This window comes from Rhinolophus hipposideros (genome assembly GCF_964194185.1).
Source record: "Rhinolophus hipposideros genome assembly, chromosome: 9".
NCBI lineage: Eukaryota > Metazoa > Chordata > Mammalia > Chiroptera > Rhinolophidae > Rhinolophus > Rhinolophus hipposideros.
This window is the reverse complement of record NC_138055.1, coordinates 18,066,782-18,086,582: the sequence shown is the minus strand read 5'-3', so window position 1 is coordinate 18,086,582 and position 19,801 is coordinate 18,066,782. Positions and strand designations below refer to the sequence as shown.

General features: G+C 40.8%; 1 protein-coding gene across 1 annotated transcript in view; it reads left to right on the top strand.

Annotated features, from left to right (window-relative positions):
• ANO4 (anoctamin 4) overlaps nucleotides 1–19,801 on the top strand; it is a 300,178-nt gene that overhangs the window by 159,399 nt on the left and 120,978 nt on the right. The window contains exons 7-8 of the mRNA XM_081061537.1: nucleotides 2,944–2,988; nucleotides 14,111–14,242. Coding sequence (XP_080917663.1) covers nucleotides 2,944–2,988; nucleotides 14,111–14,242 — 177 coding nt within the window. The remainder of the gene's footprint in view (nucleotides 1–2,943; nucleotides 2,989–14,110; nucleotides 14,243–19,801) is intronic.

The window sequence follows — 19,801 nt, the reverse complement described above, 5'->3', positions numbered from 1 at the left end:
GATTGCTTAGTTGTTTAAAAGGATTAATTTACCTTTTTCTCACAGTGCATATTATTATTTTCCCTATAGATTAAGGAAAAGTGATCTTCATTTGCTAGGTGGCAATAAAATAAAGTGTTAAACCTGAAATTTAATCGCCAGAAATGTGGATAGTCCATAATGGAATCTCCTGAAGGAAGTGGAGGGATTTCGTACCAAGGACAGTTCCAAAGGGTCTAAAGAATTGCATACTTTTGGTTTGCAATTTGCCAATAGAGTCAAGTCAGACAATAGGAAATAGGTAAACTGGTGCCGATTCTAAAGTATACCTCTTAATGAGCTGTCAAAGGAATAGAGACAAAGAATCAGCTACATTTTTAGAGACAGAGAGGAGCTAGGGACACATTTAGAGAAGGGCCATTTCCATTCATAGGCCTGTAATATATCTCCCTGGTGCATATTATTTTCTTTCTTTGTTGGCCTTTATGTTCTAATATTAAATCAAAACAGAGGCTAGGATTTCTCGCATCTATTTGCCTGAAGGCAGCTTTCTCAAAGGAATTGCGATAAACACAGTTCTAATCTTTGGATTTATTTTTGTATATAAAATGTTACTAAGGAAATCTAAGAACTCAAGGATTTAAAATATGTCTATTTATCACTAAGAGAGAGAAGGAATATCAATTTAGTCTTTATTGAAAATTGTTAAATAATACTATAGTTTATAGTTAATTAAAGTCAATAATCAATACTATAACTATCTAAAATGGATCAATAATATAGCACACATAAGGACCATTACAAAATATGGTTAGACAGAGTCATAAATCAGATCAACATCTCCTGGCCAACAAAGCTCAAACTCTACCTTTTGATAAAAGTAAGGTAGTGAAACTTAGTGAAATTGAGGCCCCCTCCCCAGTAGACATCTCACAAAACCTTCCAGAACACATTTCTGGAGCCGAGAACCCGAGCAGATGGTGGAAACTCAGGCAATGTTAATGGATGGCAAATTCCCTGACTACCTGGAAGGGTTTCCTGTATGAAGGGCCTGGCTTCATCATAGCTCACACTTCTGCAGGCCGATTACCTAGCAGAAGAAAGCTTTCTGCAGCAGCAGGACGTTTATGATGCAGTGTTAGGAGAATGTGATCCAAGTCATAAAATGAAAACCATCATAACTGTGAATAATAATCTTCTTTTTAAATATAGGCATTCCTGCAGGACAACACTTTTAGGAGAAAATACTGTGAATGTACGGACACTAATAGGCATCATTAATATTGATGTGCTTTTACCTGAGTATACTTTCATTTGATGCAACCTGGTGCATTTATAATGTATGCTATCATCTCATCCAACATTTCAGACAAATAACTCTAACCTAAAGAGGTATATGCATTTCCAGAGAAGCAACTGCCCTGCCATATCATTTCAACAAAATGTACAAACATCCATTTGCCTGGATGTAAATGCCCCGTATAATCTTACCTGTATTTATTATTTTCTGCAGGCTGCACTTCTGAATCCCAGGTTTAGTCTTCCTTGGATTGTTATTTCTACAGTGTTAAAAACAAGTTGAATTATAGGTTTCCAGTGGGAAATTGCCAATAAAACATGTTTAAATGTTTAAATACCTATATGTCCATGGATATGGGTGTTTTCCCTTAAATAGTCTATTTTCAGAGCACTTTTAGGTTTACAGACTATTGAGTAGATAGTACAGAGTATTCCCACATCCCCCCCTCACCCCACTCAATTTCCTTATTACTATCTTGCATTAGTGTGGTATATTTCTTATAATTCATAGACTGGTATTAATACATTATTATTATTATCAAAGTCCATCGTTTACGTTAGGGTTCATTCTTTGTGGTAGGTGTGTGGGTTTTGACAAATGCATTATTTCATGTAGCCACCGTTATGGTATCACCTCGAATAGTTTCACTGACCTAAAAAAATTCCTTGTGCTCCACCAGTTCATCCCTTTCCCCCAGCTGCCCACCAACCCAAACCACTGGTAACCCACTGATCTTTTTATTGTCTCCATAGTTTTGCTTGCTAGAAACATGGTTATGCTTTTAAGTTTTCATAGATATGAAAAATGAGTTTTGGTGTATAAACTTTCCATTGCCCAAAAGTGAGATAGCTCAGTAACAGTTCATAATACATATGAACTGCCTCGGTTTCATCGCTACTCCATTGATTGAAGCCCAAAATATGGAAAGGGAGATTGCGTTTCAATAAAGCATCTAATACATGTTTCCTGCATTCAAACTACACCCAGAATTTTCATTTTTAATATTAAAAATTGCAGATACATGGAAGTAGGACAGATCCTTATTAAGTTTGATTCCAAAAAAAATTCTAGGATTCCTTGGTTTACCTCTTTAATTCACCTATAACCAGGGCCACTGATTAGGCCACATGCCCTAGTGTGGTTATTTACAGCTAGAACTTGATACTGACTAGTTAGTGTTCTTCACATACTGGTTGTAAAATATCTGTATTTTTATATTTCCCCTGCCTGTCTCAAATGAGAGAAGTATTCTGTAAACTTAAAGTGCTCTATAAATATTAGTTAATATAATAGTGTCCAATTAAATTATGTGCAGTCCATCTCTGCATCCCTGAAAAAAAGCTGATCTCAGCTGAATTCATACAAATACCAATTGCTCCAAATCATCACCCTGTACAGGTTTTGTAGGCATAGTGGCAACCATAAAAACTATGGTAATGAGGAGAGGAAGAAATATCAATGGGAAATGTTTCATAAGATTGCATGACTCAAAAATGCATGCCTGATGTTCCCACTACATTTCTCACTGTTAATCTCTTTTTAGTTTTTTCTTCTTCACCTCTTACAGGCTTCTATCTTCAATCTCCTTTCCTTCCTTGCTAGTTCAAACTGTAACTGACGATGGGTTTTCTTCTCGACTGGCTTCATTTTTGCTGTTCTTCCAGGAGAAAAATCTATTACCTGCCCCGCCGGTACAAGTTCATGAGCAGGTTAGTACCATGCTCTGTCGTGATAGTGTTTGTTTGATCTGTTGCTTTGTGTGCTCCAACAATGACAATGCATGCTGGGGAAGATGTGGTCTTTGTCACCTGGGGGAACTGGCTGCCAAGCACATTCCAAAAATAGCTAGTTCAGGTTAGCCTGGAAAAAAGAAAGCAAAAATGAAAATGTCCCTCTCAGAGTGTTCTCTGTGACTTCTCCACACTTGAGAGGACACAATTCATCTGCAGGTATGTTGAGACTGTTTTTGTTTGCTTGTTTAAGCCCATTCTATTAGATAAGTTACCAAACATCCCAGCTGTGTAGGGTATCTTTGGCCAGAATGTTATTTATTTATTTATTTATTTATTCTTACCCCACACAAACTCCACTCTCCATTATATATAACTTGAAATATTGAAGTACAGACAGTCACCCTTTCAAAAAGCTGGTAGTTGCTTGGCCCCCCGCATGGGTGGGGTCCTCCTATGTTAGTAATAATTTGTTAAGAAAATATGTAGGTATATTACCTCACTCAGGAACTCTTCCTACCCACTTTTTTACCGCACATCCACAGAAAAACAAAAACAAAAACCTTACTGTATTGTATATCTTTCGAAAGCTTGTTTCTCCTTCTTGTTTGTTTAGAAACCAGGGAGAATCAGTAATGTTTCTTATTTTGATTATGTTGTGATCATTAGACATCTAACATCAAAATTGTAATTGGTCTTATGTGACCATTCACCCTGAGCTGAGTTGATGGTAGAACTTGGAAACCACTGCATTTCTCTGAAAGTCCTCTACTTAGGTCAGTTGTGTGAGATTTAGAGTTCAAGTTCACTCTATTTATGCTATGAAGAATTATAAATAAAAGAGTAACTGATAGATTTTAGTGAGGTTACTCGAAGGCACCTATGCTGAACAAAATATGGTGTGAGAATTGACATCCAAAGAAACGACGATGTTATGATTTCCTAAGATGTCCCTGTGCAACATTCTTATTAGCAGTTCTTTCATTAGGCAGTAGCCATGGCATTTGAATTCACCGTGATTTAGATTCGTCCCTTGTCACAAAACGTATACATTCCATAAAAGCGTGATGCTACACGTTAGCCTTTTCAGTAGTTCTTCATAGTTCTTAAACTTCAGCCAGCCTCAGAATCAGATGGAGAACTTAAAGTAAAACACAAATCACTGGGCCCCACCCTCAGAGCTTCTGATTTAGTGGTCTGTGGTGCGGCTGGAGAATTTTCATTTCTAACAGGTTCCCAAAGTGAGGCTAATTGCGGCTGGTTCTGGAAACATGCTTTGAAAGCCACTGCTCTGTGTGCTAGGTGGATCTCTACCTTTCTAGTAAATTAAGGATCTGCCTGACTGTGGATGGAGTGAATTGAAACTTAAATCATATAAAACCTGAAGGAAACACAACCAGGTGATGAGAAGATTCTGCCAACTGTCATGGCACAAAATATCCAGTTTGTCCATATTGTTACAATCTGTTAAATGTGATATAGTCCAAAGGCCTAAAGGCCTAAAATCGGGAATAGGGAGAAGGCTTGCTCTTGTTCAAGTTTGCCAAATAGCCTTCATTACATATTAAACATAAGGCTTATCTTTAAATCTTGGCACAGGGTGACTTTGGGCATGTTTCTTCACATCTTTGAGCTTAAGTTTTCCACGTTAGTAAAATAAGTGTTCTCATTACTGCCCGATAGGATTTATGTGAGGTTTACTGCTTAGTATGAAGTAGAACTTTAATAAGTGGTATCAGTAATTATTATATGCAATATTCATAATAATAACCTTATATCTTTTCATATCTCCCATTCCCTTTCTGCTTCTGAACTTGTTATCCATCTCCTCTAGTCTCTCCTTTCTTCCACCCTTTAGTAACTAGTCCACTAGCTCTGTTCTAATTTTACCTGTCATTCTCTCCATTTATATTCCCTAAATAGGCTTCGTCCATGACCTACACAGTCACCTAATTCAAAACCCAAGGTCACTCTGGATGATTTGCCCCTCACGTAATCAGTCTTTCACGTTCTACAGATGCTGCCCCAGGAATACCTCTAGAATCCACGCAGTACTCTCTATTCCGTCTACCATGGCCTTAGCTGAACTCTCATCACCTCTTGCCTATTTTACATCGATTTCTCTTTCTCCTACGTTCTGACTCTCTTCCAAACTCTTCTACTCACCTTCCTAAGTAGCAAATCTGAGCGTGTCACTTGTTGACTTCCCCATAGTGCAAGAATAAAGTCAAAAGCCTACCTCTTAAAACACAGCCCTTTGTGAATTGTCTTCACTTATCTCTCTCCTCCCATCATTCTTTGCTTCATCCATATTGAACACTTATTTATGGCTCCTGAACATATTATGGTTACTCAGGTTTATATGCCTTTGCATTTAGTGGTCCTTCTGGAAGGTTCTTTCCCATTTGTTCACCAAGATAATGCCTACTCAGCCCTCAAAACTCAGTCCACCTGGTCAGGCCTTTTGACTAGGTTAATGACGCCTTTTCTCTGTTCTCGCATTGGCCCTTTCTGCCCCCCTCACCCATGATGTAGATGCCCATCTCTCTACCCGCGTGGTATGTGAAGGCAAGAATAGCTCATCCAACTCTATATTTCTAACATCTAGCAAGTAGTAGGTTAAGTGAGTGAACAAATGAATCTCCATACACATGCACGAGGATTGGAGTGCAGAAAAAGAAGGTCACAAAGAAAAAAAGCATTGAAAAACCAGGTCTACCTAAATTGTCACAGATTTGAGACTGAAACATTTGCTCACATTGCGAGGGAGGGGTGGCAATGAGGGCTAGAAAGAAAATGATGATAAAAGGAACCACATTATCTCAAGGTTGGATAGGATATCAAATGTCATCAAATCCAACCACTTATCAGACATTTGGACCTCTGCTATGGGTCATCCAGCCCAGGTCTGACTATTCCTGGAGACAGGAAATTCCCAAACACATCTATGGGCACCTCTGACAGAAAGTTCTTCCATAATCTCTGTTTAGCTTTCACTCTAAAAAACACTCAGATTGTAGTTCTGCCTTCTGGATAGACAAATAATCTACAGAGGAAAATGTCAAAGTATATGAGAAATACTGTAAAATTATAAACCAAAGGAGTTAGCCAGTATTTGAAAATTAAGAGCTGAGAAGAGAGGTTTCTATACCTAAGGGACTGAGAAAATGTTGTTGGAGGTAAAAGAAGAGTGGAAATCCAGAAGAGACACAGGTGTGGTGAGAAAAATGATGATTTTCATTGTAATGATTCTGTATTATAACTCACAGTAGGTCTTTGAGGCATTAGTATCCCAAAGGTCTTTAGAACTGATGGCAAACAGTTGAAGCTAAAAGCTGGAGAATACAATTTGGGGATCAAAGTCATAGACATAATGACGTTAGCTCGGGGAGTGAATGGAATTTTCCAGGGCAGGGAGTAGAGATCAAAGAGAAGGGGGCCAGTAGCAGTTCCTTGGAAAATCTGCATTAAGGAGACAGGAAGAAATGGGAAGAGCATGAATAGGAACAATTTAAAAAGTAGGAGGACAACTAAGGGAGGGCAGTGCAAAAGCACCAGGAATGAGCTTCCATAAGAAGGGGTGATTCTGCTACTGATAAAGGATGAGATAAGAATCAGTCTTTGGTTACCATGGTAACCACTGTGCAGTCTCCACAGAGTGGTGGTTTTCAAACTTTAGCATGCGTCAGATCTTCTGCAGGGCTGTTTACTACTCAGGTCACTGGGTCCACCCCCCAAGCTTTCTGAGGTGAGGCTCAATAATTTGCATGTCTATCTAGCTCCCCAATGATACTGGTGTTGCTGGTCTGGGAGAACGTTTTTTAGAGTGCTGACCACCGAGTAGAGTGTAATGGAAACCAAATTACACCTGGAAAACAATGGATGAGGTCCTGACGAGTCAGAGGCAGTGAGAGTTCACTGCTACCTTGAAAAGTTTTGTGGCCGAGGAAGGGAGAAAGAGGGGGTGGGATTTAGAACAGGAGCCAAGAGGAGAGTAGCAGAGGAGCCTGTGAACACATGACCAACCACATATTCTCCATGTGTGTAAAGGGGAAGTTGTGAGTGAATACAAGCCTGGAAAATCCTTGTTTCTAGAACTTGAAGAACAATTTACTAAACAATAATCTCTGGCCTGAAAAAGTCGATGCTACTTCATGTGCGTAAATCACATAGGGAATATATTCAATAATATAATAACTACATATAGTGCCAGATGGGTAATTGACTTATTAGAGGGATTACTTTGTGAGGTATATAAATGTCTAGTCACTATGTTTTGTACACCTGAAACCAATAGAAAGAGGCACTGGAAGACTCTGGGGAGAAAAAAAAATCTAACTATGGTGGTGCGAAAATGATTCAGCATGGCCTCTTAAGATAAGTTTCATTGCTTACCACGTAGAAGTTTTGGACATCACTGTGATGGTATAACTTTGTGAAGCCCAGTATCTGGTGTAAATTTTAAAGTGCAGTTAGTCAAAAAATTACTAACTTAAAGAGTTATTTTAACTCTTCTTTTCACCTCAGAACAGTCTGTTTTACATGATGAAGAAGGTCTGAGTTTGTAGCCAGTTCTGACGTTACAAACTGAAGGGCACGTCTACAATTGTCCTGATCGTACACCAGTAATTTAATTTAGCTTTTAGTTTCATCTATATAAATGATATTTCCCTTTATTAATTCATGGAAGGACCCCTGAAACCAACCTATCTCCTTTAAGATACTAAGAGAAATGATAGGAAGTTTCTGAGCAGGAAGAGAAAAAGTACCTTTTCACAAATATTAATATCTTTATAATAAAAAGTCACCTGACTTCCCATAAAGCATACTCATGTAGTTCAGACATATGTGTTTGGAATAAATGCTCTTTTCATTCATGAACGTGGTCTATTAAATGCTGTGTTAACTTACCTTTGGGCAGACTTAACAGGCATTATAAATTATCTGTCCAATAAAGAAAGGGAACTTGTCTCCTACTTTTTTTTTCCTTCACCAAATAGTATAAATGTAGTCTGTAGAAGATGTGATTACCAAGTAACAAATCTGATTATTGTGGGTGGCTTGTAGCAGGCGGCTCATTATTACTCATCCTTTTTCCCTCCACTCCCCCAAACACATACTGCCTGAAGTCAGCCTTTGCCATGGTTGGCAGAATGACTGCTGGACCCCACTGTATTATATATTCAGTGCAGCTGTAATCCTATCAGATGAGTATGCAAGCAAAATGACAAAACGGCTTGTATATTTCCATCGTCGTTTTTAAAAATTAATATACTTAAGTGTTCCAAAGCCTAGGTACACTTCCATAAGGTAATTAGGCTGTGCCCCAATTAGTAGCCCTGAGACCTAAAAAGAATCATATTCGCTTCCAAAGATCCCTAACTTCTATCCAAGGAGAAGCTGTAAATGTAGGAAACTTGGCTCTAAGAAGAGGAAAAAGAAATCCAAGCCTGCTGGTATCTAACTGTTACCGGTCCAGTAGGGCTTCATTTACTGCAATGTAGGGCTATGTGTGGAGTCTCTATTAAAAAAAGAAAAAGAAAAAAGAAAACTCATCTGTATAGTCCCTCTAGGCATACCATCCCTGAAAATGTAATAATCTGTTAGAAATGTGCTATTATTATAATATTCTGGTCTAGGGAAAAGCAGGTGTCTCTGAAGTAGCCTGTTTCATTTAATTCAGCCTAATTAAGTTGTCATTAGTACAAATTCCCTCCTGAGTGGTTAGTGGCTCAAGAGAAAGGCCTTTGTCTTCCGTTTCCTTAGGGTATACCTACAGCGTCCAGGTAGGGTCCCTGCACAAAGTAGGTAATTTATAAAGGCCTACTGGCAGGTTAGCATGTGGGTGGTAAAGTCCTTTGCATGTGGCCTTTTCGTTCATCATCACCACTGGTAAGGTTGGTAGGGTCGTCTCTCCTTTCCAGCTGAGGGAACCGAGGGTCAGAGAGGTTTCAGCAGAACATTCCCAAGGCACACCTCGGGGAGGCACAGCATGGTGGAGGGGACACATCTGTGCCCATTTGCTGGTGCTGTGCTCTTTCCAGCCACCAAACGCCTCACCTGCCATGAACCAGCATTTGTTTGGGGGAGGGGGTGGTGTGGGGGGACCCTGAACTTATCACATCTTTCTATAAAAGTTTTCACCTTTTAGTTCAGTTATTAATGTGACACGTTAAGGCCAGAAATGCCCAAGTAGATGATCCATCTTCTCTTTATTGATTTGCCCATGTAGTCTGTAAGAGGGCTTTTGCTCAGTAAATGGCAAAACGAAGTGACAGTGTATCCAACCAGAATCAATGCTAAGTCATTAAGCCAACATTTTTTCTTTTCCCTATCAGTGGAGACTTTATTAAGTAGTCTCCACTTCTATACTGCAGAGACAAATGAGGTGCCTTCTGGTTGATTGGTTTCTCAAGTTTTACATATCTAAGTGAATTTCACGATTGCCTGTTTAGGGAAGTTTATTAGATACAAGGTGGAAGCACAGACCTCAAATCCAAATGACGATCCTAGCTCTAGAATTTCCATTGAGAATCCTCTACATAAAAGTTCATTGTCGTCATCATTTTCTTCAATCTATATACCACCACTTAATTGATACCACTTAACTGTGCATTTTGTACACCCAAGGCATTGTGTGAACAACACTTGATAGTCATGATCTTGTGTTGTCCCCATCACTGCCTTATGTAATGGGTATATTAGTTTAGAGAGGTTTAGTCCCCTGCCCAGCATGGCATGCACCACTCACGGGCTGTACTGCTAAGATGTGAACTCATTTCCTGACACCAAAGTGTTCATTCTATAGGAAAGGTTATCCCTTATGCATTGTGAAAAGGAAAACTCTCTATTAACTCAAATTTGTTTAGACCGATCTAGCCAAGCTGTCATTGGTTAGGTCACCATCAATATGTAGTATCTAAAGAGCATCTGATAGACCGTCATTTAGAGATGAGGATACTAAGATTCAGTGAGGATAAAAGGCTGTCCCAGGCCCCACTGACATGCAGTGACAGAATCAAGAGCCTAATCTGAGTCTCATGCTTTCCAGCCGGGTGCCTTTTGCACTCTGTATTTCTTTGCATAGTAGGAGGGGATCCTCAGTGATGTCTGAGTGGCACAGTTTGGGGACAGGAGTGTGTTTGTTTGCGGAAGAGCAGGCAGTTGTCATCCAGCCACAGAAAGACATACTCTTGTTCCCAGACCCACCTGACTGGCAGGTGGGGGCACTATGTGGAACATCCACCCAGCATTGGGAGCCTGGCTGGCTGTAGCCAGGTCTCAAGGGGAAGTCCAGACGAAGGCTGTTTTAAGAGGTGTGTTAGTTTCCTGTTGCTGTTGTAACATTCCTGCCAAATTAGCTGCAAAACCAACACATATTTATTATCTCACAGTTCTGCAAGTCAGAAGTCAGGGGATGGGGGGCTTACCTGGTTTCTCTGCTTGGGGTCTCCCAAGGCTGAAATCAAAGTGTTGGTCAGCCTGGGCTCTTTTATGGACGCTATGGGGGAGAATCACCTCCAGGCTTATTCAGGTTGCTGGCACAATTCAGTTCTGTGCAGTTGGAGGACTGGCTCATGGAAAAAGGTCTGTGTCAGCTTCCAGCTGCCCACACATCCTGGCTCCTGGCTCTCTTCATGTTCAAAGCCAGCACTGGCCAGCTGAGTCTTTCTCACACTTTTACTCTCTCTGACCTCCCCTTCTGCATCATCTCTCTTGTCTCCAGTCGGAGAAAGTTCTTTGCTTTTAAAGGACTCATGGGATTACACTGGGTCCACCTGAGTAATCCAGATGCTCTCCCTATTTTCAGCTCTGTAACCTCACATGGTAAAGTCCCCTTTATCGTGTCACATAACATATTCCCAGGTTCTGGGGATTAGGATGCATGCATCGTTGGGGGCGGCATTCTGCCAACCAGAAGAGAACACAGACTGCTGACCACATTTGAGGATTTGTTTCTGTCGTCGTAACGAGCACACAGCATGGACCAGCGTGTGTGATGGAGCCTGGGCAGTCTATGCCCTGTACTTCGCCTCCTGCTTGTGCTGCCCCGAGGAAGGCCAGTCCACACACCTCCCAACCGCAGTTAGTGTCTCAGGAGTTTTCATTTTAAGATGTCTTTCAAATAACTTGCTTCCACAACAGTGTTTAAAAAGCCCAGTTCCTCTGCTTTCCATCACATTTCCATTAACCTCCATGGTCCTCAAGAAGTTGATAATATTGCTGCTGCCTGGCAGTTTCTCTACAGCTTTTCATGCGCACCGTCCTTTATAATCCACCTAACAGCCCTTCAAGGTCAGTCATGTGATGATGATGATGATGATGATGATGATGATAGCCCCATGTAAAAACTCTTGAAAAATAAGGCTCAGAAATGTGAGTGAGTTGTAGAGATCACACAGCAGATAAGCAATGGAGCCAGGATTCAGACCTCCCCAGTACAAATCCCAGCTTCTTTCCACCGTGCCAAGGAGACTTCCCTCACTTCTATGTCACTTCTTTTTGCCCCTACGCATTTTTCAATTAACTAATTAATCATTTTCATTACCCTTTTCTCCTATTCTCCATCTCGCCACATTTCATTTACATTGTGGTACTACATACAGATTAGTTGCTGAGAGCTGCCATTTCATTCCCAGAGAGTATCATGCCTGATTTTTCACAGCTTTATTTGTTTGTATCCATGATGAGTACTGAATCGAGATGGATTTGATTTCTAGTCATTGCCTGCAGAGCCCAGATTCTGTGAGAATGTGAATTTGCAAAGTGTAATCCGATTAGTGCTGCAGACTGGAGATGTGTGGGAGGTAAAAACTCTATTATGAAAAACCTCTGAGCCAGGGTCCTCTTTCTTTTTTTTTTTTTTATTGAGGTAAAATTTTTATGTGACATATTAGTTTCAGGTGTACAACATTATAACTTGGTATTTGTATACACTACGACGTTATCAGCACCATAAGTCTACTGACCATCCGTCAGCATGCAATGTCCTCTTTCTTGAACGAGTTTTAAGGCAATCAAATGAAGTAAAGCTGAGAGCCCTGGGGGAAGCCACCAGCTTAACCTAGGCAGTCTAATTTGTGAGTTCATTTAAGGACTAAACCATTGAACTTGGAAAATTGATAGATGCTGGTGAAGCACAATTAACTTTGAATTGAAAAGAAAAAAGACAAAAATGTTAAGAGGCAAGCATATTGCTCAAATTCTTATTTTTGGGGAAAAAAAAGAGATGGTAATAATAGTGTTTACTGTACACCAGACGCTGTCCTAGAGACTTTATGTACATACTGATCAGTTAATCGTCACAACCCTAGGAATTGAGTATCATTATCATGCCCATTTTACAGAGAAAGAAATTGAGGCACAGCAAAGATAAATAACTTGCCCAAGGTCACACTGCTAATATTTACAGAGCCAGGGTTTGAATCTAGGCACTCAGCCCCCTGTTCTCACTGTCATACTGCCTCTGTAAGGCTCGTCATCTCACTGTATTTTAAGTGAGGGAGGAGAGAACCAGGAGAATGAAGAATGGAGGAGATAGGAACTTTTTGCCCTTCTTGGGGCTTTGGGCTCTTCCAATCTACTATTCTTCTCCATCTACGTCATCCTGGGTAGAATCTTTACTACTATGTGTGCATATGTGTTGGGGACGGGTCCCTCTTTGAGAGGAGGGGCCAAGTAAAGCTGAGAGGTTCTTTCCAGTTTGAACTTACAGGGTTTCTGAAAAATGAATGGCCACCACCAGGCCAAGTGGGGGTCCTGGTGAGGCTGGAACAATGCTGAGAATAAAAGAGGTGATAAAAGAAGAATTTGCCACCAAATTTTTCATTTTTGAGTTGATTGGTAGTATAGAAAATAATTCCTTCATCTGGGAGTTTCATTGAAAAGGATAAATTGCCATGTAAATATGTTTTTTAATTGGAAAAAGTAAAACATGCCCAGATTGCATGTGTTTTCAGTTACTAGACTTATAAGGCATTTAGTATTTTCTTCTCCAGAGGGATCTGTCCCTTCTGTAGCCCTTAAGTGAAAATTTCCATCATCAACTATTTGATGGGGTGATCCCTCAAGAGTCCAAAATCTGTGTGCTGGTTCTGGCTTTATTCACTGGCTGGGTAATTTGGGCTAAATAATCACACCCTCCCCACCATGGGGTCTCTTGTGATGTGTAAAATGGGTATGGTACCAGTTCAGTCTACCTCGCAGAGATGTTATTTGATATGTGCTTTTGGAAAACAAATTTTTTAAGCCCGTGGTATAGATACCTGAGGTAGCACAATTATTTAAAACTCTGTTGTGATTTTCACTCCTGCCAGTGACTGTGAGTGATTGAAAATTGGTTACTTAAAAGCCAGATCTCTTCACTATTAGATGTCAGAGCAGATGGGAGGTAGTCAGGGGAAAATGGTGGCTTGAAAACCACTTTCAGGACACTTTTGTTCTCCTTGACATCATTGCGTGCCCTGGGCAGAGTGACACAGGTGTTGCATGACAGCCCAGCACCGTGACAACCATTGGGTCAGCCTGAATAGAGAGAAGTGAACAGTAACGGGCCAGCTGTCTGCTGAGAGGCTGCTGAGGGGAGGCGTGAGAGGCCGGAAGCAGATCAGGAGACTGGGCTCCCTGCACTGTCAACCCACAGTGTGTGCTGTCAGCCTCCCTGCACAAAGTTAACGCCAGCTAGAGCTCTTCCCGAACCAAGGGAAGATGGGGGAAGTTTCCAAGCCCAAAATGAGGTTTCTAGAACCTGCAGAATGTAAGAACTTAAGATCTCTGCTGCTTTGCTTAAGGGACTGTCAACTTCCTCTCCAGAGCCTTTCAGCCTTGTTAGAACTCCTTGCTCATTTATTGGCATAACTCATGCCTGTTACCTCATGAACAGTAACATTGAGGCCTCTTGGTGAAATAAAAAAAAAAAAAAAAAAACACTAGAGTTGTGGCTTTCTTCTTTTGGTCTGTAAAATGGGGGGCATGGGGTATCATGAATGCAGTATCAGGAACATGTGGTGTCATCATTATGGCTCTGCAGAGACTTCCCACCTGTGTTTCGGGGCAATGCTGACATGCTGTCCCCTTTGGTCTTGCCTTTCATGTACCACAGGATCGATAAACAAATAAGCAGGTTTCGGAGATGGTTACCTAAGAAGCCAATGAGGCTGGACAAGGAGACACTGCCAGACCTGGAGGAGAATGACTGCTACACTGCCCCTTTCAGCCAGCAAAGGATCCATCAGTGAGTGTTTCCTGTGAAAGCCCTTGTCTTACTAAGGACGTGCAGTTGTGCTAGAGCCTTTCCCTGCACGCCTTTGATTCCTTGGCATGTGGAAGGAACAGCATAGTGCCTTTCTCCCCTGTGAGTCCTGTGAATGTTCATGGCCCTTTTATTTTACTCCGGGAAAGCAAACTGCTCTAACAAACAATCCCCACATCTCAGCGGCTTAACACAATAGAACACGCATTCATATGTGCGTTGGGTGAACCACCTCTGCATGGTGGTTCAGAGACCCAGGCCCCTTCTGCCTTGTGGCTCTCTCTGCCAATCCCCAGTGCTCAGAGCCCCCTGCAGGCTCTTCGGCACCTCTCCAGCAGGGAGAAAAGCTGAGCTACACCTTCTCCTATTGAAAAGAGGAGCTGTTGGTTTGTTTCTTTTACATTTCAGTTTGCTTCTCAGTTCTCCTTTGTTTAGCAACATACCAAGTGGCCCCAGGAAAAGCCACGTCACCTAGCAGCGGGCTTCCTGGCTGATCTGTCAGACAGTCTCTGAATTGTCACAAAAGTAAATTGGCACTTTTGACAAGAGGTCGGGGGTTGGAGGAGGGAGTTGGCTAAGTAATTGAGCCTTTGGGGACTTGCAAAAGTTATAGAGAATTGACTCTGAAGCTTCTGAGATGACAAGAAATCATGACCAGATGGCAGGGTCGGTGGTAGGAGAGGAGAGCATGCCAAAGGCAGGAAACAACGAGGCAAAAACAGCCTCTTAAAGTGAAGATGAATCAGGTTGGCCCAGCGTCTCTCTCAGCCAGACTTCCGGAATTCCTGGCTCTCCCTGTTTTCAGCCTTGGAGACAGCCTCAGTAAAAATGACTCACCTGAGGGGAGGAAAGCAGTGACAGATTTAAAAAAAAAATAGATTGCTAACTTTGAGAAAACATAAACCAAATGGCAGTTGTCAAGTTGCAGGGAGTGTAAATTGGGGGCATGTTTTAGCAACAGAAAATCAGTTAAAGACTGTGGACTTCTAGAGCTCAGAGGAGGGAAGAACAATCAAAAATAGATGGTCTGCATCAAAATGTATAATGTGTGATGCAAGGGAAACAACTCAGTGAGCCTCTGAAATAGCCGAACCCTGAGTCCCCACAGGTCAGATTGATGCCAACCTAACCACATTATGTGAACATCTAAAGGGGTCGTTGAAGAAGACATGAACCTCCCACCCCAGCTTCAACATTCCAGTTAAGTCTTCCATGGGAAGTAAGAACTAAAAGGGACTTCCTGTTAACTCAGAAATGAGGACCTCATGGGTGTTTTCTTAAGAGAAAAAGACAGATGAGAGCTGACACGTTCCTGTTCTTAAATCCTTGCCATGCCTATGTCGTTCATCTTGAAGTTTCTTACATGAGTGATTATTTGGCTTTCAGTTCTTCTGTAATAGAGTCTGATTTACGTGCCAATTTTCCCTTTGCTTCTCCTGTGCCTGGAGAGAGTGCTGGAGAGTCTCCTAGCACAGTGCAGGATGGATGGATGGATGAATGGAGAGTTCCATAAATTACATGGTGTATGTTCTGGTTTTTGTTTTACTTCAAAGACATATAGGTAAATGGAAGAAGAATGGGGTGGGTAGATAGTTGAATGGATAAAGGAATCAATAAAATATATGGTATGTGCCCTGGGGTTTTGTTTTGCTTAAAAGGAAAAAAAGATAAATGGACTAGGAACTGGATAAATGGGTAGGTAGATAGATGGATGGAGGTATCAATGAAATATAAGGTGTGCACCTGGGGTTTTGTTTTTATTTCAAAAGATAGAGGTAAATGGAAGAGGAAGGTTTCCCAGTTCTCACCTACCTGCTGGTTCTCTTTCCTGGTGTTCTTGCTTTAGAACAAAGTTTTTCAGCAGGGTTCTCAAAGTCAGAGCACCTGGGAACCCATCAGGATCTCTAGGGATTAGAACCAAGAATCATATCTTTACAAGTGTTTTAAAATATGTGATAAGTGAAGATGCCTGTGGGATAGGGGTATTCAGTTGTCTCACATACACGAGAAGCCTTTTTTGACAGGTTTGAGTATTCACTGAACAATTGATTCATTCAATTTGGTGTCTACTAATTTGTAGACATACTTCTTGTCAGGCACTGTTTGGTTACAGAGGATATAAAGGTAAATTATCCACAGTCTTGATCCTTGACATAGTAGAAAGAAGAATGTTTCAAATAATTGTAAAGAGTATGATGGGTGTGACCTAAAAAAGGGAGTGCTCCATGCTTCAGATTTGGTGGAAGTTTGGTAAGAGATGAGGGTTGGTCACAAACAGAAAATGCCTGAGATGGGTCTTAAAGGATAATGCTTGTCCAGGTAGGTAAGGGGGGAAACGTAGTTCAAGAAGAGGGAATAATATATGTATAAAAGAACATGGCATGAAACAGAATGGAGTGTTTGAAGAACTACAAGTAGTTTTCCGAGAATGGATATAGAGTGTGAGAAAACCTGCCGTTAATGTTTGAAAAAAGAGAGTGGTTTTTGGAAGATGAGCTTTTAAGACAGGAGAACTAAGGAGGAAAATGCAGAGGGACAGCTGGAATGAAGCAGACCCAAGAACCAGACCTTAGTGGGACCAAGAGGGTAGGGTGGGCAGTTCTGTCATGAGACTGGAAGAGGAAAAATTAAACAAGATCTTGAATGTCATGGGAAGTGGGGATTTCTTCCTTTCAAAAATCATCATGCCACACAGACAACATCCTTTTAATGGATGTGTAAAATTAAGACTTGAAGAACGCTGGCTGTCAAGTTGGAAACAATTGTTTGGTGCAAGCAGAAAAAAATTTCCCTAAGGATGCTTTGAGAGTGATGTTAATGGCTTTAAAGTAATCAGAAGTAGTTGGTTAATTAGCTCTGGGGGTTATAACCTGACCTCCTGGTTTTCCTAATGCAATCCCAGACCCCATGTGACTTCTTGGTTTTGCTGAGTGTTTGATACTGTTTTATCTAGCAATAAAGAGAAGGATGTGGTGTGTGTGTGTGTGTGTGTGTGTGTGTGGTAGAAAGAAAAGAGAACTAGAGGTTTAAATAGTGATCAAAGTGGGAAAGAGCCTTAAAAACACTTTACTCTCAGGATAAATCCCAGACTCCTAAGTTAGCTCACTAGCTCCTGCTTCCATTCCCCAATTGTGTGATTTGGGGTCACTGAGCTGCTTTGATCTCCTTAACTCACTGTGCCCTCCTGTTTCCTATGTACACGTGTTCTCCCCTCTGCCTGGAGTACCCTTTCCTTTGGGCTCTCTTATTTCAGCTTTTATCAGAGACATTTCCTTCAGATATCCTTCTAAGATTTCCAACCTCTACCCCAATTCTGGGTAAGCTGCTCTCTTTTATGTCTTTTAAAAAATGTATTGGGGTGACATTGGTTACTAAAATTATATAGATTTCAAGTGTACAATTCTGTAATACATCATCTATATGTCACATTGTGTGTTTACCACCCAGAGTCAGTTCTTCCATCACCATATATTTGATCCCGTTTACCCTCTTCTACCACCCCATCTCCCCCCTTCCCCTCTGGTAACCACTAAACTCTTGTCTGTATCTATGAGTTTTTGCTTATTTGTCTTGTTCATTTGTTGCTTTCAGTTTTATATCCCACATATGAGTGAAATCACATGGTTCTCAACTTTTTCTGTCTGACATATTTCGCTTAGCGTGATACTTTCAAGATCCATCCATGTTGTTGCAAATGGCAGAATTTCATTTTATGGCTGAGTAATGTTCCATTGTATATATGTTCCACATCTTCTTTATCCAATCATCTATCAAAAGCCACTTTGGTTGTTTCTATGTCTTGGCCACCATGAATAATGCCGGTAATATTTTTTCCTATCATAGCTCTTAATTAATAGTGCCATCCATTTTAATTGCTTTCTCCTGGACTATAAGCTTCTTGAAAGACTATGTTTGGATCATCATTTTTGAATCCCATCATTGGTGCTTACTAACGATTTGTTAAATGAGAAAATAAATGAATGGATAAAATGAAAATAGGAGAATCAAGTGTATAAAGAATAAAGATGATATGAAGTTAGCTTACCGCACACTCATCTCAAACTATGAGTAAATTCAAGACATTTTCTCCTCAGTTGTGGTCACCTCCATTGTCCCTTTTCCAGTAAACAGCACTGATATTTTTACAGTTACTGAAACCATAGTCTGGAAGTTATGATAGACACCTCCCTCACCTCCACTCCCCACATCTGATACATCTCCAAGGGCTGATGATTTTACATCCTACATGTCTCTTTAATCCAACAACTGCTCTCTCTCTCCCACCATTATCTCACTTCTGAAACCTGGAAACAACACGTCTCCCTGGTTCTATCCTTACCTACGTCCAATCCATTCACAAATGCATATAGAATGATGTTTTCAAAATGCACAACTAATCATGTCACCTCACCCTGTTTAAAAACCTTAGAATAAATATCAAAATTATTGAGATGACGTACAAGCACAAGGCTTTGGATGGCCTGATCACACTGCCACCTCCTCTCCAGCCTTAACTGCCTTCACTGCTTTCCACTCCTCCCTTCTATGATCCAGGAATATACAACTTCTCTCAGTTTTTTGGGTGCACTCTGCCTCAGGGCATTTGCACATTGCTTTTTTCGCTTCTGGAATTCTCTTCCCATTCCTGTTCCCTTTACTTCATTTACCTTTATTATCCTTCAAAATTCAGTTCCAAAGACTCTTCCCAGGGGAACCCTCCTCCCATTCTTCCAGAGACAAGGTCTTCTTGCTAAATACTCTTTTAGCTGCATGTTTCTTATGTAACATTTTTCACATTTGAAGTTTTATAATTATTTAGGGTATTATATGATTAATGCCTCACTCTCCAGCTAAACTGTGAACTCCATGGGATCATGGGCCATATCTGATTTTGCTCACAATTATATCTCCAATACTTAACGCAATGCCTAGCATGCAACAGGTGCTCAATACTTGTTTATTAAATGAATGGAGTAAGGATAAAAGTAAAGAAGATAACATCGATTAATCTAATCATAAATCTTTATACTTTGAGTTACATTATAGAAAAAGATTAAGTTGAGAATAGATTGAAAAGCAGATAGCTTAGTGCACTATCTGAACAGATAACTATGTTTGCGAGGCAGTAGAAGCAAACCTGCAGGTATACATCTCTATAAGTCAGCATAGGATGGCATTGGTCATTTTACACGGTATCACCAAAGATGGGCTTACAGCCGGGATAACTCTTACTAGGTGCCAGACATTATTTTAAGAAGTTTAATCCTCACAACCTTGTGACAGAGGAGCTATTATTATCACCATTTTACAGAGGAGCAAAGTGCAGCACAAAGGGATTAAGGAACCTGCGGTAAATCCCCCTGCCTGAACCACCCTGAGACATCAGTGCTTTAACACTGCAGATGTTTATTTGTGATTTACATCGTTGTCTAGTGTGAGTCACCACGGGGAAGGAGGCGCAATGTCTCTACTCCATGTAATTAGTCAGGTATCCAGGCTACTTCTATCTAGTAACTCTGCCACCCCCTAGATCCCGTATGT